This window comes from Oncorhynchus clarkii, chromosome 18 (assembly GCF_045791955.1).
Source record: "Oncorhynchus clarkii lewisi isolate Uvic-CL-2024 chromosome 18, UVic_Ocla_1.0, whole genome shotgun sequence".
Lineage (NCBI taxonomy): Eukaryota > Metazoa > Chordata > Actinopteri > Salmoniformes > Salmonidae > Oncorhynchus > Oncorhynchus clarkii.
The window spans coordinates 19,659,388-19,686,362 of record NC_092164.1 but is presented as its reverse complement, the minus strand read 5'-3'; the positions used below and the strand labels follow the sequence as shown (position 1 = coordinate 19,686,362).

The window sequence follows — 26,975 nt, the reverse complement described above, 5'->3', positions numbered from 1 at the left end:
CAAGGCAAAGGGTACCTACTTTGAAGAATCTAAAATCTAAAATATAATTTGATTTGTTTTACACTTTTTTGGTTACTACATGATTCAATATGTGTTATTTCATAGTTTTTGATGTCTTCACTATTATGTAGAAAATAGTACACCATTAAGAGAAACCCTTGAATGAGTAGGTGTGTCCAAACTTTTGACTGGTACTGTATGTACTGTCGATCCCCTACAGTAAGAATCCACAATCTAGATTTAACCATTTTATTGAAACAGTATACACACACACTGTAGGTACAAAGGTCTTCCAAGATCCCCTCTATAAAAACATACTGTATGTTTGTACAATAAAATGCAAAGAAATATAATGTATGGACATTAATGTTGATACCTCGAGGATAAAACAGTGCAATCAAGGCCACTTAATGAATACAAGTCAGACATGTTTAGTCACTGTCTGATCAGTTCTCACAAAGCCCTTTGGTATTTCAATATAATCACATTCTTCATTTCAAATGTAACCTCATAACTCGCGGTGAGGCTCCGAACGAACAATGATAGATCAATCCTGCTGACGTCATTGTTTCATAACTGCATATGGAGAGGATAGTCTTTTGGAGTGTGTGTTTGGGTACTGGCTCAAACAACTTAATTTATCAAAAAATAGGACAACTTTCAATTACATTTACATCATATAGTAGACGTTCTTATGCAGCGCTACTAACATGAGCAATTGTGGTTAAGTGCCTTGCTCAAGGGCACATTGACAGATTTTTCACCTAGTCGGCTTGGGGATTCAAACCAGCGACCTTTTGGTAACTGGCCAAATGGTCTTAACCACTAGGCTACCTGCTGTCCAAGTGAAATACAAATGAATTTGGGGCAGTTTGGTTATCGTTCGTCAAGCATCAGGTTGGGCATCATTCATTCGAATGGCATCAGGCGAAGCAACTCTGGAGGAAGTGACTCATGTGGGTATAGACATGCTGATTGGCTGAACCATCAAGACCATGGTCCTTGTCCGTGTACCACTGTAGTAAAGTGATAGAAAGAAGGAATAAGCACAGATCATTTGTTTATTGGAGAAGTGTTTTCATGGAGCAGGTTCATTGAGGTATAAAGCTCTACAATCACTGATTGTGTAGATAACTCATCTATCTAAAATAGAAATATTTACCATGGCCTCAAAGTCCACTTGTTCCTCAACCAGAGCAGCAGAGATCTGAGCAGCTTGCTGAAAATGGACATTGTCTGAAACAAATAGAGAGATTTAAATAACAATGTAACAGTATCCGATGTGCAGTGTTTTCCTATTCTCATATGATATGGTAAAGCCTCAGGAAAAGTATGCACACTGCTTAGTTAACACTTTTAGCTTAATCAACTAATGGGCTTACAGAGTCAAATGAATAGTCTAGACTCTAAACATTGTACGGTTGTTAATTGCACAGGTGGTGTGTTTTTACAGAACATTCCAGAAATACTAGAGGAGGCTTTACCATCTGCTGTCCCATGGACCAGAAGGTATTGCACTGATTTGAAGTTCTTAGCTCTGGCTGTCACTGTGGAGTTCTGTAAAACACGTTTACATGGTGTTGTTTCCGTGGAGAGTAATACCAGTTTGGGTAGCACAGGCCATAGTATAAAATCGTATGTATAAATGGCCATTTAAAACGTTGGAGTTGGGTCAACTTACGTTGTAGAATTCAAGATTTTCTGAAGGTTGATTCATGTAACGTTCTGTGTAGATTGAATCTGAAATATTGAAAGTAGGGAAAATGTACGGATCATTTCCGAATGATTTACACTTATATAAATGTAAATATATTAATAACATATCAATAACAGAATGGCATACCATAATACTCCCACTTGGAAACTGGGGCAACTGCCATTCCACATTTGAAAACTCCACTCCCAGCTCCCAGAACCATTGATGTGACATAACCTCCATAGGACTATAAAACACAATACCAGCTGATCACGTTGGCCTTGAATTCAGATAATATTAGGTTACTCAAGGCACAAAGACAAGGTGATTGTACACGTGCTGCATTTCATTACGCCGCACTTGATGGTTCCAACGTATCATATTTCCAAACCCTATGCTTTAACTTACCCAACCCCAAATTGCTATTCTGCCTTTGTCGACAAAGCCCATATTGGTGAATTCCCTGAAAGAGAAAAGTGACTTGCTGTGATTGGGAACCACCAGTACAAACACAAATTCATTTAAACGTGAGGGTCGGTTAAAAGGGGTTCTAATGGACCATGCCCACTGATGGTCCGTGGTCTAACTCTAATCTCTACTGTCCTCAGTCTCTCTGACGTGAAATAAGAGAAAGGTAAGTCATGTTGCATTCCAGCTGACCCCATGTGACCTCTGATCGGTCATCTGATCATTAGCCTGGTGGTCAGATCTGTATGTACTTTAGCCAACACCTCTGTCTCGTCCTTTGTCCTACCAGACAGGATATATTTAGCATGAAAGTGGAGATGAATAGGAGTTGGATAAAGATCTGTCAACCAGGCTATTGCATCATAAAGCTCAAACCAAAAAAAGCCTTGGAATCTCTAAATATCCATGTAGAAATATATTGTGTTATATAATGTTTATTTATTTATTTATTTTTTTACCACATTTTCTCCCCAATTTTGTCTTGTCTCCACTGTAACTCACGTCCGAAACACAACCCGACTAAGCCGCACTGCTTCTTGACACTATTGGCCCAGCCGCACAAATGTGTCAGAGGAAACACTGTACACCTGGTGACCGTGTCAGCGTGCACTATGCCCGGCCCGCCACAGGAGTCGCTAGTGCGCGATGGGACAAGGACATCCCTGCCGGCCAAACCCTCCCCTAACCTGAACGACGCTGGGCCAATTGTGCACCGTCCCATGGGTTTCCCGGTCGCGGCCGGCTGCAACAGAGCCTGGATTCGAACCCAGAATCTTTATATATCATGTTATCTTAATGTCACTTTTGCAGTGTGACACAGTATAATACAAAGCAACCTGTTTGAGTCAGTTGGGCATAGCTATCGACTTGGCTACTGTTCAACCACAGTTCAACCTTACTTTGCGGCCATTATCTGATCTTCCACCTCATAGGTTCCCAGACGTCGGTAGATGGAGTGCATTAGCTTGTCGCCTTGGTAACCACTTCCCCTACCATCGAAGCTGGCAACGATGACCTTCTCCGTGCTCGCCAGGTATGCGGCCCAGCCTAACCTATAGCGGAAGTCTGCTGTCTGACTGCAAGGCCCTGCATACCTGGAACACAAAAGAGAAAGACAAACATTATTGTTAGTTCCCAGAGTTTTCCCTGACCACTTGAGTTTACCAGAAAACACTGCAGACTTCTGAATTTAACTAGGGCCCAGAGTTTTCCCTGACCACTTGAGCTCACCAGAAAACACTGCAGACTTCTGAATTTAACTAGGGCCAAGAGTATTTCCTGCTTTAGTCATGTGGTCAAGATTAACTCCAGGCCCTCCTTATTGGTACAACAATTCATCATAAGACAAAGCAGATAATGTATTCACAGAGGTTCATTAATTCGTACACATCAATAAGTAAGGGGTATTTCTTGGATTTGTCAAATCCAGGAGGCAAGGTCATCTGGTACCAAAGATCTGTCGGGAAAAACAGAAGCATGCATCAATGGATATCAAGTTAGAAATGTCCCATGGTTTTAATATCAGATGAAAGATTCAAATAAAGTCTTTAATCGTTGAAAGCCTTACTAAATTCCCCTTGCTTGATAAAGTCACGTCTCATGGTGGGCATGTGGATCTCAGACAGAAGGCCTTCCAAAGCGTTATTGTCCTCAAGAACCTGGATCTCTAAACGACGAGAAGATGCACTGTGACTTTGCTTGGCTTATATCATTTATTTCCATCACACACTAGTAAATGTAACTGGCCTACCTGAACCAGCATCCCTGTTGTCCCTGAGAGTATACAGAGGTAGTCCAGGACCTGTGGAGACAAACCTATATTTAATATAGTGTGTGTGTGTGTCCTCCCAAATGATCTAGAAGCACTACTACTACAGAAACTATTATTTTAAAGTGAATATACCGGCTGGGATATTGTTTAGGGATGTCACAGCTACAGTATTGTGATGACTTGACTGCACAAACACTGTTGGAGTAGTGGGTTGTGTAGTGTAGTGTAGTGTAGTGTAGTGTAGTGTAGTGTAGTGTGTGTGTGTGTGTGTGTGTGTGTGTGTGTGTGTGTGTGTGTGTGTGTGTGTGTGTGCGTGCGTGCGTGCGTGCGTGCGTGCGTGCGTGTGTGTGTGTGCTGTGTGGCTGACGGACCTGAGCAGTCCATGCGGAAGAAAGAGGCATCATGGCTGAAGTAAGCTGAGTTGTATTGACACCTGTCCTCATTCAGGGTACAGGTCAGGCACTGGGTGGTGGGGGGGGTGGCTCCGAGAGTGATCCTGACACACACACACACACACACACAAACAACTGACATGACTCTGTTGGCTACAACTATGGAGTTGTAAGTCATAGGTTATGCATGTTAGAAATGAGTACTGCCTGAGCATGACAGAACGACGGCATGAAAATGAAAAAGAGTGGTATTCTTACTTGTAAATGTTTCTCCCTCCTGGCTTGTGACCGTATTGGTTGCTTGAATAGTACATGGCGTTATTAGTCACTTTTAAAATGTCAACGACCTCCCAAGTCCCCGAGGTGACAGCTGTTGCTGTGCCCTGCAAGGACCCCGTACAAATATTACAAATCAAGTGTGTATCATAACCATGTCTGGGTTACTGAGAAGGTGCATGAAGAGGAATGTACTACTTAGTACTTACACGTGTTACGTGATGGATATGTTTATAGCCGTTATTGTCACTCATCACAATGTAAAAACTTTCTTTGTCCGCCGATAAAGTAGGATTAGAAGGTGAAAACTAGAAGAAACAAAGATAATGTATTTATTTACAGGAATAATCCATGCTTGTTACTTGGTAAAATATGTTTTTATGGCCCAGGGATAATGTAAACATGTTCATATTGTTGTGTTCGTATTAACTACACACCCGTCCAATCCAACCTGTCTTGCTTGTAACGTCAAGTTTCTGAAAACACAACAAAAAAATATAGAATTTGATAGTTTATTGTGACATACAGTTGAAGTCGGAAGTTTACATACACGTAGGTTGGAGTCATTAAAACTCATTTTTCAACGACTCCACAAATTTCTTGTTAACAAACTATAGTTTTGGCAAGTCGGTTAGGACATCTACTTTGTGCATGACACAAGTCATTTTTCCAACAGTTGTTTACAGACAGATTATTTAACTAATAATTCACTGTAACACAATTCCAGTGGGTCAGAAGTTTACATACACTAAGTTGACTCTGCCTTTAAACAGCTTGGAAAATTCCAGAAAATGATGTCATGGCTTTAGAAGCTTCTGATAGGCTAATTGACATCATTTGAGTTATTTGGAGGTGTACCTGTGGATGTATTTCGAGGCCTACCTTCAAACTCAGCTCATCTTTGCTTGAAATCATGGGAAAATCAAAAGAAATCAGCCAAGACCTCAGAAAACAATTGTAGACCTCCACAAGTCTGGTTCATCCTTGGGAGCAATTTCCAAATGCCTGAAGGTACCACGTTCATCTGTACAAACAATATTACGCAAGTATAAACACCATGGGACCACGCAGCCGTCAACCGCTCAGGAAGGAGACACGTTCTGTCTCCTAGACATGAGCGTACTTTGGTGCGAAAAGTGCAAATCAATCCCAGAACAACAGCAAAGGACCTTGTGAAGATGCTGGAGGAAACATGTACAGAAGTATCTATATCCACAGTAAAACGAGTCCTATATCGACGTAACTTGTAAGGCCGCTCAGCAAGGAAGAAGCCAATGCTCCAAAACCGCCATAAAAAAGCCAGACTACGGTTTGCAACTGTATATGGGGACAAAGATCGTACTTTTTGGAGAAATGTCCTCTTGTCTGATGAAACAAAAATGGAACTGTTTGGCCATAATGACCATCGTTATGTTTGGAGGAAAAAGGGGGAGGCTTGTGTCATGACGTTGCCATCTTTGGGTACAGCGAGCACCATTCCCCGCTCTCTGCTTCTACAACCAGACTGCTGTGGTCAGAGTGAGGTCGTAAATTCCTAGGCAAGACCCTGCCTCATGGCCACACAGTATAGAGACAGAGTGAAGTTTCATAGAGAACAAAGGAATTTCTTCCACCTCACAGAACTTGAGGTCCGAACAACATGTATGTTCTGGAGAAGGTATAAAAGATCGGTGAAGAATCCATCTACAAACTGGTCCGTTTGTTACAACTTGGGGAAGCTCATGGGAGATGGTGCGGCCACATTACCATAACGCTGTTTTTGTAATAGCCTCAGATATGAGGTTTACATCTAATTGTTGTATAAGATGAATGAGTGAGGATGATACTGTTTGTAAAATTGTGTAATGTGATTTTGGACTGTTTAATGAAGGAAACTCCAATTCCCTTTTGAGTTTAACTAAATCAGGGGACTGCCCATGAGCCCAGTTAGGGTCAGGCATCCTGGGACAGCCCCTTTTCTGAAATTCTGAATAAAACCCAACTTTGAGATATTCTCAGAAGACCATGTTTCTCTCAATCACAGGAGGACAAAGGTTGCAGACCGTTGCTGAATCTTTTAACCATACCACGTGGTTAAGCTCTTAGACTATCGATACCGACAGAATAAGAACAAGTCTTTGATATTAATTACTAGTCTGCAGCTAGGAATTCGGTATCATTGAACGCGAAGAACGACAACTGCCGAAACATCCATTCTACAACAACATGAATGAATGTCACTCTGAACGATCCACTATAACAAACGCAGAGAGAGAGAGATGGACAATTCTACAAAAGAAACAAACTTTCAACAGCGATCAAGACGACACACTGAGCGTAAATATATATATTGATTGCAATTGTTCCCGAATGAGTGAGCGTTCATGTGTAAAGGATTAGCATTTCAATTGTTATAATTATTAACTCTGTAGTGACTTCTTAGTCGACCCCCTCTTCCCTTTTGTCAAACAAGACGCCATTCCGGTTTAGCCCACTAGGGCACATTTCCCTATCATTTCTTGTAACCATATTTACTTTGTTTGTTTGTGTGTGCACTTCTGTGATTGTTTAGTTATTTAATAAATAAATGATTTAAGACAATATGATGTATGGATGACTCATAGTGAAGACTGGGTTTGTGCAGATAACCAACAATTTACGACGTTTGGAATGAGACTAACGGGAGGTAAAGTAAATAATTCATTAATTCGAAGACTAATTGATCAGATATAAAATATCTGAAAGTTTATATTGGGAAATTATAACTTTGCAATCTAAATATTTTCCTTGGTGCCCCGACTTCCTAGTTAATTACAGTTACATGATTAATCAGTTTGATCACGTAATACTAATTACAGAGAATCTTTGATAAGTCTTCAATTTAATGATAGTAAAGACACGACACTTGCAAGCCGAAGAACACCTTCCCAACAGTGAAGCACGGGGGTGGCAGCGTCATGTTGTGGGGGTGCTTTGCTGCAGGAGGGACTGGTGCACTTCACAAAATATATGGCATCATGAGGCAGGACAATTATGTGACTATATTGAAGCAACATCTCAAAATCTCATCTCAGTCAGGAAGTTAAAGCTTGGTCGCATATGAGTCTTCCAAATGGACAATGACCCGATGCATACTTCCAAAGTTGTGGTAAAATGGCTTAAGGACAACAAAGTCAAGGTATTGGAGTGGCCATCACAAAGCCCTGAGCTCAATCCTATAGAACATTTGTGGGCAGAACTGAAAAAGTGTGTGCGAGATAGGAGGCCTACAAACCTGACTCAGTTACACCAGCTCTATCAGAAGGAATGGGCCAAAATTCACCCAACTTATTGTGGGAAGCTTGTGGAAGGCTACCCGAAACGTTTGACCCAAGTTAAACTATTTAAAGTCAATGCTACCAAATACTAATTGAGTGAATGTTAAATTCTGACCCCCTGGGAATGTGATGAAAGAAATAAAAGCTAAAATAAATCATTCTCTCTACTATTTTTCTGACAGTTCACATTCTTAAAATAAAGTGGTGATCCTAACTGACCTAAGACATACAATTTTTATTGGGATTAAATGTCAGGAATAAACTGAGTTTAAATGTATTTGGCTAACTAAGGTGTATGTAAACTTCTGATTGTATTAGGACTCCAACAAGTTATCTGAAGAGAGGAGAGGAGAGGAGAGGAGAGGAGAGGAGAGGAGAGGTGGGGAGGGGAGAGGAGGGTGAGGAGCGGAGTGGAGTAGAGGGGAGAGGAGGGTGAGGGCGGCGGGAAAGCGTGTGTGTGTGTGTGGGGGGGGGGGGGGGTGTTATGACGTACCTCTAACGCATTCTCGATCCAGGTGTTTTCGACTGTGTTGAAGTCGTAGATCTGAAAGCGGAGCTCATTCTGTTTCCTCTTCTGCCACTGGACAGCGATGCGTTCATCCGTTACCCAGGTGACTGTGGCCAAATAGTGATCACTGTAAAAAAAACACGGAAACAACCCCACTTGTCTCACAGCTTGCACCTAAAATTGATTTTAAAATTCCAATGCAATGCATTTCTCTCCTACTGAATACATTGTTTAATGTATTGTGTACTACAGAGTTTCATTACCCTGCACCAACTGAAGCTGGCACAACAACTTCTGTGATGTTTGATATGTTCGCAGTATCATACACAAACAGCTTCACCACTGGATTGGGAGTACCAGGCTAGAAGATGGAGAAAAAAAAAGCATTTATGCAAAACAATTACGATGAAATAAAAACAAACTTTGGGTCTTATAGGTTTCTTTCTTAGAAGCAACCACATCTTTAAAATGTAATTTTTTTGAACGTATTGTTTTATAATGACTATACACACAGTATCAATGCATTAACATGTGACAATACAGATTGTATGACTGTATTCAAATACATAGTCGTCAAGAGAGGTTTCCGAACTGGGAAATCATGGACCAATATCATTTTATTGGGACAGCTTAGACCTGAATGTACCCTGAGTTGTGATAAAACAACAACACGCTTTTAACCCAGAGGCCTTATGGTCCAGAGTCCAGTTCCCTTATCAACTGCCTCAGAACCTCATGCCAATAACGACCTACTCCAGCACACTTTTTAGATACACATCAAACATACATAAAGTGTTATCTTACCTTAGGATAGGGGAAAATGACCGTGTCGGGATACTGTTCCTTCCCATACCAGGAATACTCTATGTTTTGGACCAGAGTGTCGTTAAACTCAGCATAGGCCAGATATCTCCCTCCAGGTGACCACCACATTGCCTCGTAAGAAGAGAACATTTCCTCTAACAAAACAATCAAAAACCACTGTTAGGCTACATCAGGATGGCACACCGATTTTGTGTGTTGTGGCTTAAGCTGTTCACAGACTTCTTTGTTGTCAAAAGAGAAACTTGTTCAGGTATAATCACATTTGACACAATTCACATCACAGTGCTGACTAATATGTACTAGTTACAGTAAGAGGTATGTAAGATTCACAGCTGCCTTCTTGTAGGTATTGCTTACCCTCATACACCCAATCTGGGATGCCATTTAAGATTTTGTTGTGTTTTCCGTTGGAGGTCACCTGTATGGCCTTAGCGGTAGGGCTGGTCTTCACATAGACATCATTTTCCCACACAAAGGCCTGCATGTGAGAGGAGCAGAGATATGGAGATAAGTCTTAATGACTCGAGTTCCTCTTTAAACATGGTATAGCACTGCAATATGCACAATAGTGTGCAATGTCTTTTGGTAATCCTAGTAACCTGAAATATTATGTTTAGAGTAACAGTAACCTATTATTACATGTTGTGAATAAGTTATTTATTTGGCGCGCGTTGAAAATGTGATCTTTGAGCATTCCAGCTTTGAACTGAAGACAAACAAAAGTGCATGTTGTGTTGTTGGGTCAGTCCTATTGATGATGAGTGTTTGGAGGACATGTAATGGGTCAGACACCAGAAACAAATCAAATGGTTTCTCTCAAAGTGTCCTTTTAACCTACCATTTTGTTCCCTGTTGGCGCCCATGCAAACAAATGGACATGATGAGGAATGTCTGGTGTACTGAGAAATGTCCTAAAATGAGAATAAATAAAAACAGAACAGTATTAATGTCTTTGAGTTTGACAAAACACCATATACAGTTCATTCGGGAAAGTATTCAGACCCCTTGACTTTTTCCACAATTTGTTATGTTACAGACAATTTTCTAAAATGTGTTAAATAGTTTGCACCTGAGCTCAATTTCGAGTCTCAGCAAAGGCTCTGAATACTTATGTAAATAAGCTATTTCTGTTTTTTATTTGTAATAAATTTGCAAAGATTTCTAAGCCGGTTTTAATTTTGTCATTATGGGGTATTGGGTGTAGTTTGATGAGGAAATGTTTTTATTTAATCCGTTTTGAAATAAGGCTGTATTGTAACAGAATGTGGAAAAAGGGAAGGGGTCTGAATACTTTCAGAATGCACTGTAAATGCGTCCCTATAAATCATTTGCAGTAAACGTTACAGTGTATGGCCCTCTTCAGTTTCTCTATCTGTTGAGTATTGTTGACCATTTCCTGCACTAGTCCATTGAATAAAATAAAATGTCCTATATTCTCCACACTGCATATGTATAGTGTATAGTACACATTTGCAGACAAGAAAAATTGAAAGAGACTTACGAGCCTGCCAAATCATAGAGAGAATATGAAGCTGTGAAGGAGTGTCTCCATATCTGTTGAAAATATTAAGCAAATTATAATTAGGAATTTGATTAGTAGCACAGATCAATTACTTATATTAATTCATTAATGAGTACATTCATTCAATTAAATGTATTCATTTTTGAAACTTTATTTATCCCTGCAGGGCAATTACTTTGGGCACATATGTCTGATTCTGCAACAACAACAACAACAACAACCACCACATCACAATGACATACCACACATAGCTACTTCACAGCAGGATAGTACAACAACAACAAATCATTAAATATCACAAGACATTACCTTGGTCCAATTGCTCTTGAAAGCAACATATTTTTGATCAGCAGACACTACATAGTCGTAGGCAGCCACTTGATCCTGGTTTTCAACAAAAAAAAGGAGCTGTGTTATACATGACACAAACACTCCTTCCTTCACCATACTTGCTTCCAAATATGTGTAGACAGACAGACAGACAGACAGACAGACAGACAGACAGACAGACAGACAGGCGGAGAGACAGACAGACAGACAGACAGGCAGGCAGGCAGGCAGGCAGGCAGGCAGGCAGACAGACAGACAGACAGACAGACAGACAGACAGACAGACAGACAGACAGACAGACAGACAGACAGACAGACAGACAGACCCATGAGGGGTATCTTACAAATGTGATGCTGCTCAGGAATTCTGAGTTGTTTCCTGTAATCAGGTTGTGAAGGAAGATGGAGCCGTCTTTTTCATGCAGATACTCATGGTCTGTCAGGGAGCGGAAAGAAGAGAGGAGTTTAATAATAACACACTGACGTTTAAGTTGAAATATCAGCACTGTTGCTAGTCAGGTCTCTGCCTAGCATTGATGATTTAACAAAAAGCCAAAGTGTGCCATTTAAATAGGGACAGTATATAGGCCTAATATCATATTTTTTTTATTGTTTCTTAACATTTTGTAAAGGGAACATTGTGTTGTTGGCTTACATCTAAACGTGCATCCTTCCAGGGTTAGAGTGTTGTGTAATACATTCCAGGCACACAATTACTGACTGGATGGAACATAACAGCCATCCACTCATTTACATACAGTTGATTGATTAGGCTTCTAGGGTGTTTTACCTGAGATCCAGCGCATGTTGTAGGATCTGGCCCTGATGGAGCTATTGAAGACATCACTGAGAGTGAACGTCCTCTGAGCCGTCACTTTTTCCGCTGAAACATGGGGCTCCAAGTTAGCGTTCACTGATTTCTTGTACTGTCTATACTAGGAGGAATGTACCAGTGAAGTTGACAACAAGTCATCGGCTACTGTAATGACTCGTAAGACTACAATGCATTTACACATGATTAAACAGGTATTGATATAAAATAGATACGGATCAGGGGAGGACTATAAGATTGTAACAGATAACAATGTAAGATCAATATACATTTGCCTGGGTTAGAGGTGTAGAGCTGCTATAACTGAGGTAAACGTGCTAGTAGGCTACACAAATGTGGTACCTGCATAGAAGATGTGATATTGCAACAAGGTGCTGCATTTCGAAAGCATTAAAGCACTAGGTCTACATGTTTGTATGTCACATGGATTATGTAAAAGTGTTTATTTTATGCAGTGTTCTTTTACAATAATACAATATTATTATCCAGTGCATGCAGTGTTCTATTGTAGTAATAAAATACTTATTCTGAACAGTTTTTTATTTTTTTAATTTTTTTTATTTTTTTACGGTTATGGTAGGCTACAATTTAATGGGTCATTGAAAGCAACTGAAAGTGGTACCACTCACCGTTCAGATATATTGCCGTGGGCACTGCTATCAAGATGATGACGACAGCAAGCCCCAAAAGTCCCAACACCACCTTACCTATGGTATTCTGTCAAAGGTGAATAGAATGACGGGAAAAATGTTATGAAATAAATAGTTGTTTGAGGTATCTAGATTTGCGACACTTATTCACCAAAGAAATGCTATGTTGTATTATAAACAAATTCTTATCGTTGAGTTTTGAAGTTTACCATCCTGCTGACTTGAAGGTGGTGAATCCGTTTATATACAAAATCACATTCATTGAGCGTAAACACGTTACCCACTAAACTGTTGAAGTGTAAATGGTGCAAAATAAAGTTCTGCGCAAGATAATTTCCGTTAAATATTAGATCAACGTTGGTTATAAAGGTGGGGCAATACAATTCCGAAGTCCAAAGCAAAGCTCGTAAAGTTTGAACGTGTCTTATTTTCCCCAGAGCCTGTTTTAGTGGAGAAGTTTATGCTTACTCACAGTCTAATCTGTTGACGGATTGCATCCATACACAACTTTCATACACGATGAAACCATCCACTTTGTAGTTGAACCGTTGTCCGAAAAAGAATAGCCTTCACCACGCAAATTCAATAGGCATCCACATTTTTACTTGGAAATCCAGACACTGAATTTACAGTACTTCATTTATTTTATAATTCCATTCAATCTGAATTAGGCCTAAATGTTTTCTCTCCCTTTTTGAAGGGAATTGTTTGGTCATTTTGTAAGGCATTGTCACAACTTCCACGGAAGTCGTTTCCTCTCCTTGTTCAGCGGTGTTCGGCGGTCGGTGTCACCGCTCTTCTAGCCATCATCGATCCACTTTTCATTTTCCATTTGTTTTGTCTTGTTTTCCTACACACCTGCTTTCCATTTCACTCATTAAGTGTTGTGTATTTAACCCTCTGTTCCCCCCATGTCCTTGTGTGGAATTGTCTGTTTGTAAGTGCTTGTGCACTATGTTACTGGTGCTCGTCAGGTTTTGTACCCATGTAGGTTCTTTTTTTTGTTGCAGTTGGTTTTGAAATTAAACTGCTCCGGCTATTACCTATTTCTGCTCTCCTGCGTCTGACTTCACTGCCACCAGTTCCGCAACCCTTACAGGCATATGTCCTTGTGAGGGCAGGGTAGTCACATATGACTCTTGAGTGAATATCAACCATTAGCTGTTGTTTCATGTCTCACTGCTAATGGTATAAAATCAATGTAGCCTAATTCACAGCTGCATTGGATGACACTGCCCTCACAGTTTGGCACCATCTAATGCACCTATTTACAGACTTCATTAATGAACTCCCTACTTGGGTTTTCAGGTCAGGTTCCTCTCTTTAAGCCGCATGGGATCTCAACAGACGTGTGAAAAGAAATACCGGCCTATATTCAGATGCAGTATATGTGAGAACCATATGAGTGTACATATTAAGTGTAATGTAGTGACTTTTTTTATTTCTTGCTTTCCTATTAGCTTTTTTCTTGAAGTGAAGTGAATTGTCACAGGTAAGCGGTAACTCAACCAAAGGTGGCGGAATGACTCTCAAAGCTTAATTCCAATTTCTGTGGTGATGTAATGCCTTTACTTCAAGGTCAACAACAACGCCCCCTCTATTTTATTCTCAAGGGCTTTATGACATTGTCATCACATCTGATTTTTTTACATGACTCACAGTTATCATCATGATGTCAGAGGCCCCCAGCTTGTGAACTTATGCTCCTGGTTAACAACGGATTCAACCAGTTTCTCTGCGTAGGACTTACTCCATCTCATGGACTTTGTATAAAAGGCTACAACAATAGATCGGGAATCCGTCAACTTTTACAAGATGACAAACGAGCAATTTGACAAGGAAAATAGAGCAAAAAAAGCTTTTGTTTTTCACACTGCAAAAGCTCTTTATTGAGAGAGAGAGAGAGAGAGAGAGAAGGAGAGAGAGAGAGAGAGAGAGAGAGAGAGAGAGAGAGGCGTACTTATATAGCTGCCTTGATGAGTAAGGATACAGAAACATGGGCTGAAAAAGCTCAATAACTAGTGAAAGGGTCACTGATGAATTCATAAGTGATGCGCATCGGAAGATAGAGACTAAAAGCCCGTTAAAAGCTTAACAAATATCAGTTTTTTTAATTTTATTGACCTGAGCACTAGCAGCCTTTGCTGCTCTCGTTCTCTCAGACCAAGCTTCCTATGCAAACAAATAGATCACTCTCTTTTCGCCTGACGCAAGTACAGTTTGAGGAGCATTACACCGGGGGATCTTTCCGTTTATCTACTCTCAGATTCATGGTTAAGGTTAATGAAATTGTTTCCAGGTGTCACTTTGAACACGTTTGAGGTTTTATTGGCGTTCCTGGAATGAGAGAGGGGTAGGAGGGGTTATACAGTGGAGTACAGTGAGCACTATGGCGCAACATCATACCATAAAGCCATGGTTGATACTGGTGCTTTTTCCTCTCTCTGGCTGTTCTGTCCTTGGTTTTTACAACACATAGTCCCTGTTTCCTATGGCTTCCTATTGTCCCCTGAATAGAAGGAAATCTGTGGCATTTGAAGGTACACCTTGATCACAGGAGGACGGGCTCATGGTAATGGCTGGAGCAGGAATGGTATCAAATACATCCAACATATGGTTTCCATGTGTTTTATGCCATTCAATTTGTGCAGTTTCAGCCATTATTATGAGTCGTCCTCCCCTCAACAGCCTTCACTGACTGTGATAGTTTATCAGTAAGCTAGGATTGAAAGAATGAAAAAGTATAGTAACTACAGAGAGTTGTAAAATGCCTACTGGTAGTGTCTACTGTCTAATCAATGTCTACTGGTGGTGTCTACTGTCTAATCAATGTCTACTGGTGGTGTCTACTGTCTAATCAATGTCTACTGGTGGTGTCTACTGTCTAATCAATGTCTACTGGTGGTGTCTACTGTCTAATCAATGTCTACTGGTGGTGTTTACTGTCTAATCAATGTCTACTGGTGGTGTCTACTATCTAATAAATGTCTACTGGTGGTGTCTACTGTCTAATCAATGTCTACTGGTGGTGTCTACTGTCTAATCAATATTTACTGGTGGTGTCTACTGTCTAATCAATGTCTACTGGTGGTGTCTACTGTCTAATCAATGTCTACTGGTGGTGTTTACTGTCTAATAAATGTCTACTGGTGGTGTCTACTGTCTAATCAATGTCTACTGGTGGTGTCTACTGTCTAATCGATGTCTACTGGTGGTGTCTACTGTCTAATAAATGTCTACTGGTAGTGTCTACTGTCTAAGACATGTCTAGTGGTGGTGTCTACTGTCTAATATATGTCTACTGGTGGTGTCTACTCTCTAATAAATGTATACTGGTGGTGTCTACTGTATAATCAATGTCTACTGGTGGTGTCTACTGTCTAATCAATGTCTACTGGTGGTGTCTACTGTCTAATCAATGTCTACTGGTAGTGTCTACTGTCTAATCAATATCTACTGGTGGTGTCTACTGTCTAATCAATGTCTACTGGTGGTGTCTATTGTCTAATTTATGTCTACTGGTGGTGTCTACTGTATAATCAATGTCTACTGGTGGTGTCTACTGTCTAATCAATGTCTACTGTCTAATCAATGTCTACTGGTGGTGTCTACTGTCTAATCAACGTCTACCGGTGGTGTTTACTGTCTAATAAATGTCTACTGGTGGTGTCTAATGTTCTAATCAATGTCTACAGGTGGTGTCTACTGTCTAATCAATGTCTACTGGGGGTGTATACTGTCTAAGACATGTCTACTGGTGGTGTCTACTGTCTAATAAATGTCTACTGGTGGTGTCTACTGTCTAATCAATGTCTACTGTCTAATCAATGTCTACTGGTGGTGTCTACTGTCTAATCAATGTCTACTGGTGGTGTCTACTGTCTAATTAATGTCTACTGGTGGTGTCTACTGTCTAATCAATGTCTACTGGTGGTGTCTACTGTCTAATACATGTCTACTGTTGGTGTCTACTGTCTAATCAATGTCTACTGGTGGTGTCTACTGTCTAATCAATGTCTACTGGTGGTGTCTACTGTCTAATAAATGTCTACTGGTAGTGTCTACTGTCTAAGACATGTCTACTGGTGGTGTCTACTGTCTAATACATGTCTACTGGTGGTGTCTACTCTCTAATAAATGTATACTGGTGGTGTCTACTGTATAATCAATGTCTACTGGTGGTGTCTACTGTCTAATCAATGTCTACTGGTGGTGTCTACTGTCTAATCAATGTCTACTGGTAGTGTCTACTGTCTAATCAATATCTACTGGTGGTGTCTACTGTCTAATCAATGTCTACTGGTGGTGTCTAATGTCTAATTTATGTCTACTGGTGGTGTCTACTGTTCTAATCAATGTCTACAGGTGGTGTCTACTGTCTAATCAATGTCTACTAGGGGTGTCTACTGTCTAAGACATGTCTACTGGTGGTGTCTACTGTCTAATAAATGTCTACTGGTGGTGTCTACTGTCTAATCAATGTATACTGTCTAATCAATGTCTACTGGTGGTGTCTACTGTCTAATCAATGTCTACTGGTGGTGTCTACTGTCTAATTAATGTCTACTGGTGGTGTCTACTGTCTAATCAATGTCTACTGGTGGTGTCTACTGTCTAATACATGTCTACTGTTGGTGTCTACTGTCTAATCAATGTCTACTGGTGGTGTCTACTGTCTAATCAATGTCTACTGGTGGTGTCTACTATCTAATACATGTCTACTGGTAGTGTCTACTGTCTAATCAATGTCTACTGGTAGTGTCTACTGTCTAATCAATGTCTACTGGTGGTGTCTACTGTCTAATCAATGTCTACTGGTGGTGTCTACTGTCTAATCAATGTCTACTGGTGGTGTCTACTGTCTAATACATGTCTACCCATGGTGTCTACTGTCTAATCAATGTCTACTGGTGGTGTCTAATGTCTAATCAATGTCTACTGGTGGTGTCTACTGTCTAATCAATGTCTACTGGTGGTGTCTACTGTCTAATCAATGTCTACTGGTGGTGTCTACTGTCTAATCAATGTTTACTGTCTAATCAATGTCTACTGGTGGTGTCTACTGTCTAATAAATGTCTACTGGTGGTGTCTACTGTCTAATCAATGTCTACTGTCTAATCAATGTCTACTGGTGGTGTCTACTGTCTAATCAATGTCTACTGTCTAATTAATGTCTACTGGTGGTGTCTACTGTCTAATAAATGTATACTGGTGGTGTCTAGTGTCTCATAAATGTCTACTGTCTAATACATGTCTACTGGTGGTGTCTACTGTCTAATCAATGTATACTGGTGGTGTCTACTGTCTAATCAATGTCTACTGGTGGTGTCTACTGTCTAATCAATGTCTACCGGTGGTGTCTACTGTCTAATAAATGTCTACTGGTGGTGTCTGCTGTCTAATCAATGTCTACTGGTGGTGTCTACTGTCTAATCAATGTCTACTGGTGGTGTCTACTGTCTAATCAATGTCTACCGGTGGTGTCTACTGTCTAATAAATGTCTACTGGTGGTGTCTGCTGTCTAATCAATGTCTACTGGTGGTGTCTACTGTCTAAACAATGTCTTCTGGTGGTGTCTACTGTCTTATCAATGTCTACTGTCTAATCAATGTCTACTGGTGGTGTCTACTGTCTAATAAATGTCTACTGGTGGTGTTTACTGTCTAATCAATGTCTACTGGTGGTGTATACTATCTAATAAATGTCTACTGGGGGTTTCTACTGTCTAATCAATGTCTACTGGTGGTGTCTACTGTCCAATCAATGTCTACTGGTAGTGTCTACTGTCTAGTCAATGTCTACTGTCTAATCAAAGTCTACTGGTGGTGTCTAATGTCTAATCAATGTCTACTGGTGGTGTCTACTGTCTAATCAATGTCTACTGGTAGAGTCTACTGTCTAGTCAATGTCTACTGTCTAATCAATGTATACTGGTGGTGTCTACGGTCTAATCAATGTCTACTGTCTAATCAATGTCTACTGGTGGTGTCTACTGTCTAATAAATGTCTACTGGTGGTGTCTACTGTCTAATCAATGTCTACTGTCTAATCAATGTCTACTGGTGGTTTTTACTGTCTAATCAATGTCTACTGTCTAATAAATGTCTACTGGTGGTGTGTACTGTCTAATAAATGTCTACTCGTGGTGTCTACTGTCTAATAAATGTCTACTGGTGGTGTCTACTGTCTAATCAATGTCTACTGGTGGTGTCTACTGTCTAATCAATGTCTACTGGTGATGTCTACTGTCTAATCAATGTCTACCGGTGGTGTCTACTGTCTAATAAATGTCTACTGGTCGTGTCTGCTGTCTAATCAATGTCTACTGGCTGTGTCTACTGTCTAATAAATGTCTACTGGTGGTGTCTACTGTCTAATCAATGTCTACTGGTGGTGTCTACTGTCTAATAAATGTCTACTGGTGGTTTCCACTGTCTAATCAATGTCTACTGGTGGTGTCTACTGTCTAATCATTGTCTACTGGTAGTGTCTACTGTCTAGTCAATGTCTACTGTCTAATCAATGTCTACTGGTGGTGTCTACTGTCTAATCAATGTCTACTGGTGGTGTCTACTGTCTAATCAATGTCTACTGTCTAATCAATATCTACTGGTGGTGTCTACTGTCTAATAAATGTCTACTGGTGGTGTCTACTGTCTAATCAATGTCTACTGGTGGTGTCTACTGTCTAATCAATGTCTACTGTCTAATCAATATCTACTGGTGGTGTCTACTGTCTAATAAATGTATACTGGTGGTGTATATTGTCTAATCAATGTCTACTGGTGGTGTCTACTGTCTAATCAATGTCTACTGGTGGTGTCTACTGTCTAATCAATGTCTATTGTCTAATCAATATCTACTGGTGGTGTCTACTGTCTAATAAATGTCTACTGGTGGTGTCTATTGTCTAATCAATGTCTACTGGTGGTGTCTACTGTCTAATAAATGTCTACTGGTGGTGTCTACTGTCTAATCAATGTCTACTGGTGGTGTCTACTGTCTAATCAATGTCTACTGTCTAATCAATGTCTACTGGTGGTGTTTACTGTCTAATCAATGTCTACTGGTGGTGTCTACTGTCTAATCAATGTCTACTGGTGGTGTCTACTGTCTAATCAATGTCTACTGGTGGTGTCTACTGTCTAATAAATCTATACTGGTGGTGTCTACTGTCTAATCAATGTCTACTGGTGGTGGTGTCTACTGTCTAATCAATGTCTACTGGTGGTGTCTACTGTCTAATCAATGTTTACTGTCTAATCAATGTCTACTGGTGGTGTCTACTGTCTAATAAATGTCTACTGGTGGTGTCTACTGTCTAATCAATGTCTACTGTCTAATCAATGTCTACTGGTGGTGTCTACTGTCTAATCAATGTCTACTGTCTAATTAATGTCTACTGGTGGTGTCTACTGTCTAATAAATGTATACTTGTGGTGTCTAGTGTCTCATAAATGTCTACTGTCTAATAAATGTCTACTGGTGGTGTCTACTGTCTAATCAATGTATACTGGTGGTGTCTACTGTCTAATCAATGTCTACTGGTGGTGTCTACTGTCTAATCAATGTCTACCGGTGGTGTCTACTGTCTAATAAATGTCTACTGGTGGTGTCTGCTGTCTAATAAATGTCTACTGGTGGTGTCTACTGTCTAATCAATGTCTACTGGTGGTGTCTACTGTCTAATCAATGTCTACCGGTGGTGTCTACTGTCTAATAAATGTCTACTGGTGGTGTCTGCTGTCTAATCAATGTCTACTGGTGGTGTCTACTGTCTAAACAATGTCTACTGGTGGTGTCTACTGTCTAATCAATGTCTACTGTCTAATCAATGTCTACTGGTGGTGTCTACTGTCTAATAAATGTCTACTGGTGGTGTTTACTGTCTAATCAATGTCTACTGGTGGTGTATACTATCTAATAAATGTCTACTGGGGGTTTCTACTGTCTAATCAATGTCTACTGGTGGTGTCTACTGTCCAATAAATGTCTACTGGTAGTGTCTACTGTCTAGTCAATGTCTACTGTCTAATCAAAGTCTACTGGTGGTGTCTAATGTCTAATCAATGTCTACTGGTGGTGTCTACTGTCTAATCAATGTCTACTGGTAGAGTCTACTGTCTAGTCAATGTCTACTGTCTAATCAATGTATACTGGTGGTGTCTACGGTCTAATCAATGTCTACTGTCTAATCAATGTCTACTGGTGGTGTCTACTGTCTAATAAATGTCTACTGGTGGTGTCTACTGTCTAATCAATGTCTACTGTCTAATCAATGTCTACTGGTGGTGTCTACTGTCTAATCAATGTCTACTGTCTAATAAATGTATACTGGTGGTGTGTACTGTCTAATAAATGTCTACTCGTGGTGTCTACTGTCTAATAAATGTCTACTGGTGGTGTCTACTGTCTAATCAATGTCTACTGGTGGTGTCTACTGTCTAATCAATGTCTACTGGTGATGTCTACTGTCTAATCAATGTCTACCGGTGGTGTCTACTGTCTAATAAATGTCTACTGGTGGTGTCTGCTGTCTAATCAATGTCTACTGGTGGTGTCTACTGTCTAATCAATGTCTACTGGTGGTGTCTACTGTCTAATCAATGTCTACCGGTGGTGTCTACTGTCTAATAAATGTCTACTGGTGGTGTCTGCTGTCTAATCAATGTCTACTGGTGGTGTCTACTGTCTAAACAATGTCTACTGGTGGTGTCTACTGTCTAATCAATGTCTACTGTCTAATCAATGTCTACTGGTGGTGTCTACTGTCTAATAAATGTCTACTGGTGGTGTTTACTGTCTAATCAATGTCTACTGGTGGTGTATACTATCTAATAAATGTCTACTGGGGGTTTCTACTGTCTAATCAATGTCTACTGGTGGTGTCTACTGTCCAATCAATGTCTACTGGTAGTGTCTACTGTCTAGTCAATGTCTACTGTCTAATCAAAGTCTACTGGTGGTGTCTAATGTCTAATCAATGTCTACTGGTGGTGTCTACTGTCTAATCAATGTCTACTGGTAGAGTCTACTGTCTAGTCAATGTCTACTGTCTAATCAATGTATACTGGTGGTGTCTACGGTCTAATCAATGTCTACTGTCTAATCAATGTCTACTGGTGGTGTCTACTGTCTAATAAATGTCTACTGGTGGTGTCTACTGTCTAATCAATGTCTACTGGCTAATCAATGTCTACTGGTGGTTTCTACTGTCTAATCAATGTCTACTGTCTAATAAATGTCTACTGGTGGTGTGTACTGTCTAATAAATGTCTACTCGTGGTGTCTACTGTCTAATAAATGTCTACTGGTGGTGTCTACTGTCTAATCAATGTCTACTGGTGGTGTCTACTGTCTAATCAATGTCTACTGGTGATGTCTACTGTCTAATCAATGTCTACCGGTGGTGTCTACTGTCTAATAAATGTCTACTGGTGGTGTCTGCTGTCTAATCAATGTCTACTGGCTGTGTCTACTGTCTAATAAATGTCTACTGGTGGTGTCTACTGTCTAATCAATGTCTACTGGTGGTGTCTACTGTCTAATAAATGTCTACTGGTGGTTTCCACTGTCTAATCAATGTCTACTGGTGGTGTCTACTGTCTAATCATTGTCTACTGGTAGTGTCTACTGTCTAGTCAATGTCTACTGTCTAATCAATGTCTACTGGTGGTGTCTACTTTCTAATCAATGTCTACTGGTGGTGTCTACTGTCTAATCAATGTCTACTGTCTAATCAATATCTACTGGTGGTGTCTACTGTCTAATAAATGTCTACTGGTGGTGTCTACTGTCTAATCAATGTCTACTGGTGGTGTCTACTGTCTAATCAATGTCTACTGGTGGTGTCTACTGTCTAATCAATGTCTACTGTCTAATCAATATCTACTGGTGGTGTCTACTGTCTAATAAATGTCTACTGGTGGTGTCTATTGTCTAATCAATGTCTACTGGTGGTGTCTACTGTCTAATAAATGTCTACTGGTGGTGTCTACTGTCTAATCAATGTCTACTGGTGGTGTCTACTGTCTAATAAATGTCTACTGGTCGTGTCTGCTGTCTAATCAATGTCTACTGGCTGTGTCTACTGTCTAATAAATGTCTACTGGTGGTGTCTACTGTCTAATCAATGTCTACTGGTGGTGTCTACTGTCTAATAAATGTCTACTGGTGGTTTCCACTGTCTAATCAATGTCTACTGGTGGTGTCTACTGTCTAATCATTGTCTACTGGTAGTGTCTACTGTCTAGTCAATGTCTACTGTCTAATCAATGTCTACTGGTGGTGTCTACTGTCTAATCAATGTCTACTGTCTAATAAATGTATACTGGTGGTGTGTACTGTCTAATAAATGTCTACTCGTGGTGTCTACTGTCTAATAAATGTCTACTGGTGGTGTCTACTGTCTAATCAATGTCTACTGGTGGTGTCTACTGTCTAATCAATGTCTACTGGTGATGTCTACTGTCTAATCAATGTCTACCGGTGGTGTCTACTGTCTAATAAATGTCTACTGGTGGTGTCTGCTGTCTAATCAATGTCTACTGGTGGTGTCTACTGTCTAATCAATGTCTACTGGTGGTGTCTACTGTCTAATCAATGTCTACCGGTGGTGTCTACTGTCTAATAAATGTCTACTGGTGGTGTCTGCTGTCTAATCAATGTCTACTGGTGGTGTCTACTGTCTAAACAATGTCTACTGGTGGTGTCTACTGTCTAATCAATGTCTACTGTCTAATCAATGTCTACTGGTGGTGTCTACTGTCTAATAAATGTCTACTGGTGGTGTTTACTGTCTAATCAATGTCTACTGGTGGTGTATACTATCTAATAAATGTCTACTGGGGGTTTCTACTGTCTAATCAATGTCTACTGGTGGTGTCTACTGTCCAATCAATGTCTACTGGTAGTGTCTACTGTCTAGTCAATGTCTACTGTCTAATCAAAGTCTACTGGTGGTGTCTAATGTCTAATCAATGTCTACTGGTGGTGTCTACTGTCTAATCAATGTCTACTGGTAGAGTCTACTGTCTAGTCAATGTCTACTGTCTAATCAATGTATACTGGTGGTGTCTACGGTCTAATCAATGTCTACTGTCTAATCAATGTCTACTGGTGGTGTCTACTGTCTAATAAATGTCTACTGGTGGTGTCTACTGTCTAATCAATGTCTACTGGCTAATCAATGTCTACTGGTGGTTTCTACTGTCTAATCAATGTCTACTGTCTAATAAATGTCTACTGGTGGTGTGTACTGTCTAATAAATGTCTACTCGTGGTGTCTACTGTCTAATAAATGTCTACTGGTGGTGTCTACTGTCTAATCAATGTCTACTGGTGGTGTCTACTGTCTAATCAATGTCTACTGGTGATGTCTACTGTCTAATCAATGTCTACCGGTGGTGTCTACTGTCTAATAAATGTCTACTGGTGGTGTCTGCTGTCTAATCAATGTCTACTGGCTGTGTCTACTGTCTAATAAATGTCTACTGGTGGTGTCTACTGTCTAATCAATGTCTACTGGTGGTGTCTACTGTCTAATAAATGTCTACTGGTGGTTTCCACTGTCTAATCAATGTCTACTGGTGGTGTCTACTGTCTAATCATTGTCTACTGGTAGTGTCTACTGTCTAGTCAATGTCTACTGTCTAATCAATGTCTACTGGTGGTGTCTACTGTCTAATCAATGTCTACTGGTGGTGTCTACTGTCTAATCAATGTCTACTGTCTAATCAATATCTACTGGTGGTGTCTACTGTCTAATAAATGTCTACTGGTGGTGTCTACTGTCTAATCAATGTCTACTGGTGGTGTCTACTGTCTAATCAATGTCTACTGGTGGTGTCTACTGTCTAATCAATGTCTACTGTCTAATCAATATCTACTGGTGGTGTCTACTGTCTAATAAATGTCTACTGGTGGTGTCTATTGTCTAATCAATGTCTACTGGTGGTGTCTACTGTCTAATAAATGTCTACTGGTGGTGTCTACTGTCTAATCAATGTCTACTGGTGGTGTCTACTGTCTAATAAATGTCTACTGGTCGTGTCTGCTGTCTAATCAATGTCTACTGGCTGTGTCTACTGTCTAATAAATGTCTACTGGTGGTGTCTACTGTCTAATCAATGTCTACTGGTGGTGTCTACTGTCTAATAAATGTCTACTGGTGGTTTCCACTGTCTAATCAATGTCTACTGGTGGTGTCTACTGTCTAATCATTGTCTACTGGTAGTGTCTACTGTCTAGTCAATGTCTACTGTCTAATCAATGTCTACTGGTGGTGTCTACTGTCTAATCAATGTCTACTGGTGGTGTCTACTGTCTAATCAATGTCTACTGTCTAATCAATATCTACTGGTGGTGTCTACTGTCTAATAAATGTCTACTGGTGGTGTCTACTGTCTAATCAATGTCTACTGGTGGTGTCTACTGTCTAATCAATGTCTACTGTCTAATCAATATCTACTGGTGGTGTCTACTGTCTAATAAATGTATACTGGTGGTGTATATTGTCTAATCAATGTCTACTGGTGGTGTCTACTGTCTAATCAATGTCTACTGGTGGTGTCTACTGTCTAATCAATGTCTATTGTCTAATCAATATCTACTGGTGGTGTCTACTGTCTAATAAATGTCTACTGGTGGTGTCTATTGTCTAATCAATGTCTACTGGTGGTGTCTACTGTCTAATAAATGTCTACTGGTGGTGTCTACTGTCTAATCAATGTCTACTGGTGGTGTCTACTGTCTAATCAATGTCTACTGTCTAATCAATGTCTACTGGTGGTGTTTACTGTCTAATCAATGTCTACTGGTGGTGTCTACTGTCTAATCAATGTCTACTGGTGGTGTCTACTGTCTAATCAATGTCTACTGGTGGTGTCTACTGTCTAATAAATCTATACTGGTGGTGTCTACTGTCTAATCAATGTCTACTGGTGGTGGTGTCTACTGTCTAATCAATGTCTACTGGTGGTGTCTACTGTCTAATCAATGTTTACTGTCTAATCAATGTCTACTGGTGGTGTCTACTGTCTAATAAATGTCTACTGGTGGTGTCTACTGTCTAATCAATGTCTACTGTCTAATCAATGTCTACTGGTGGTGTCTACTGTCTAATCAATGTCTACTGTCTAATTAATGTCTACTGGTGGTGTCTACTGTCTAATAAATGTATACTTGTGGTGTCTAGTGTCTCATAAATGTCTACTGTCTAATAAATGTCTACTGGTGGTGTCTACTGTCTAATCAATGTATACTGGTGGTGTCTACTGTCTAATCAATGTCTACTGGTGGTGTCTACTGTCTAATCAATGTCTACCGGTGGTGTCTACTGTCTAATAAATGTCTACTGGTGGTGTCTGCTGTCTAATAAATGTCTACTGGTGGTGTCTACTGTCTAATCAATGTCTACTGGTGGTGTCTACTGTCTAATCAATGTCTACTGGTGATGTCTACTGTCTAATCAATGTCTACCGGTGGTGTCTACTGTCTAATAAATGTCTACTGGTGGTGTCTGCTGTCTAATCAATGTCTACTGGTGGTGTCTACTGTCTAATCAATGTCTACTGGTGGTGTCTACTGTCTAATCAATGTCTACCGGTGGTGTCTACTGTCTAATAAATGTCTACTGGTGGTGTCTGCTGTCTAATCAATGTCTACTGGTGGTGTCTACTGTCTAAACAATGTCTACTGGTGGTGTCTACTGTCTAATCAATGTCTACTGTCTAATCAATGTCTACTGGTGGTGTCTACTGTCTAATAAATGTCTACTGGTGGTGTTTACTGTCTAATCAATGTCTACTGGTGGTGTATACTATCTAATAAATGTCTACTGGGGGTTTCTACTGTCTAATCAATGTCTACTGGTGGTGTCTACTGTCCAATCAATGTCTACTGGTAGTGTCTACTGTCTAGTCAATGTCTACTGTCTAATCAAAGTCTACTGGTGGTGTCTAATGTCTAATCAATGTCTACTGGTGGTGTCTACTGTCTAATCAATGTCTACTGGTAGAGTCTACTGTCTAGTCAATGTCTACTGTCTAATCAATGTATACTGGTGGTGTCTACGGTCTAATCAATGTCTACTGTCTAATCAATGTCTACTGGTGGTGTCTACTGTCTAATAAATGTCTACTGGTGGTGTCTACTGTCTAATCAATGTCTACTGGCTAATCAATGTCTACTGGTGGTTTCTACTGTCTAATCAATGTCTACTGTCTAATAAATGTCTACTGGTGGTGTGTACTGTCTAATAAATGTCTACTCGTGGTGTCTACTGTCTAATAAATGTCTACTGGTGGTGTCTACTGTCTAATCAATGTCTACTGGTGGTGTCTACTGTCTAATCAATGTCTACTGGTGATGTCTACTGTCTAATCAATGTCTACCGGTGGTGTCTACTG

The 26,975-nt window shown here is 40.1% G+C and overlaps 1 protein-coding gene across 1 annotated transcript in view; it reads right to left on the bottom strand.

The window, feature by feature from the left end:
• Window positions 1-861: 861 nt before the first annotated feature.
• The window catches only part of LOC139372268 (dipeptidyl peptidase 4-like), a 39,939-nt gene continuing 13,825 nt past the window's right edge, over window positions 862-26,975 (bottom strand). Inside the window, exons 4-27 of the mRNA XM_071112025.1 lie at window positions 12,545-12,632; window positions 11,874-11,966; window positions 11,428-11,519; window positions 11,064-11,138; window positions 10,734-10,786; window positions 10,071-10,143; window positions 9,590-9,710; window positions 9,212-9,366; window positions 8,671-8,768; window positions 8,393-8,534; window positions 5,041-5,079; window positions 4,813-4,911; window positions 4,586-4,710; window positions 4,307-4,431; window positions 3,915-3,965; window positions 3,732-3,830; window positions 3,551-3,620; window positions 3,064-3,258; window positions 2,105-2,159; window positions 1,844-1,943; window positions 1,682-1,740; window positions 1,485-1,557; window positions 1,163-1,236; window positions 862-1,016 (exon numbers count right to left, since the gene is read on the bottom strand). Of these exons, the coding sequence (XP_070968126.1) occupies window positions 924-1,016; window positions 1,163-1,236; window positions 1,485-1,557; window positions 1,682-1,740; window positions 1,844-1,943; window positions 2,105-2,159; window positions 3,064-3,258; window positions 3,551-3,620; window positions 3,732-3,830; window positions 3,915-3,965; window positions 4,307-4,431; window positions 4,586-4,710; window positions 4,813-4,911; window positions 5,041-5,079; window positions 8,393-8,534; window positions 8,671-8,768; window positions 9,212-9,366; window positions 9,590-9,710; window positions 10,071-10,143; window positions 10,734-10,786; window positions 11,064-11,138; window positions 11,428-11,519; window positions 11,874-11,966; window positions 12,545-12,632 (2,247 nt within the window). The 3' untranslated portion in view covers window positions 862-923. The remainder of the gene's footprint in view (window positions 1,017-1,162; window positions 1,237-1,484; window positions 1,558-1,681; window positions 1,741-1,843; window positions 1,944-2,104; window positions 2,160-3,063; window positions 3,259-3,550; window positions 3,621-3,731; window positions 3,831-3,914; window positions 3,966-4,306; window positions 4,432-4,585; window positions 4,711-4,812; window positions 4,912-5,040; window positions 5,080-8,392; window positions 8,535-8,670; window positions 8,769-9,211; window positions 9,367-9,589; window positions 9,711-10,070; window positions 10,144-10,733; window positions 10,787-11,063; window positions 11,139-11,427; window positions 11,520-11,873; window positions 11,967-12,544; window positions 12,633-26,975) is intronic.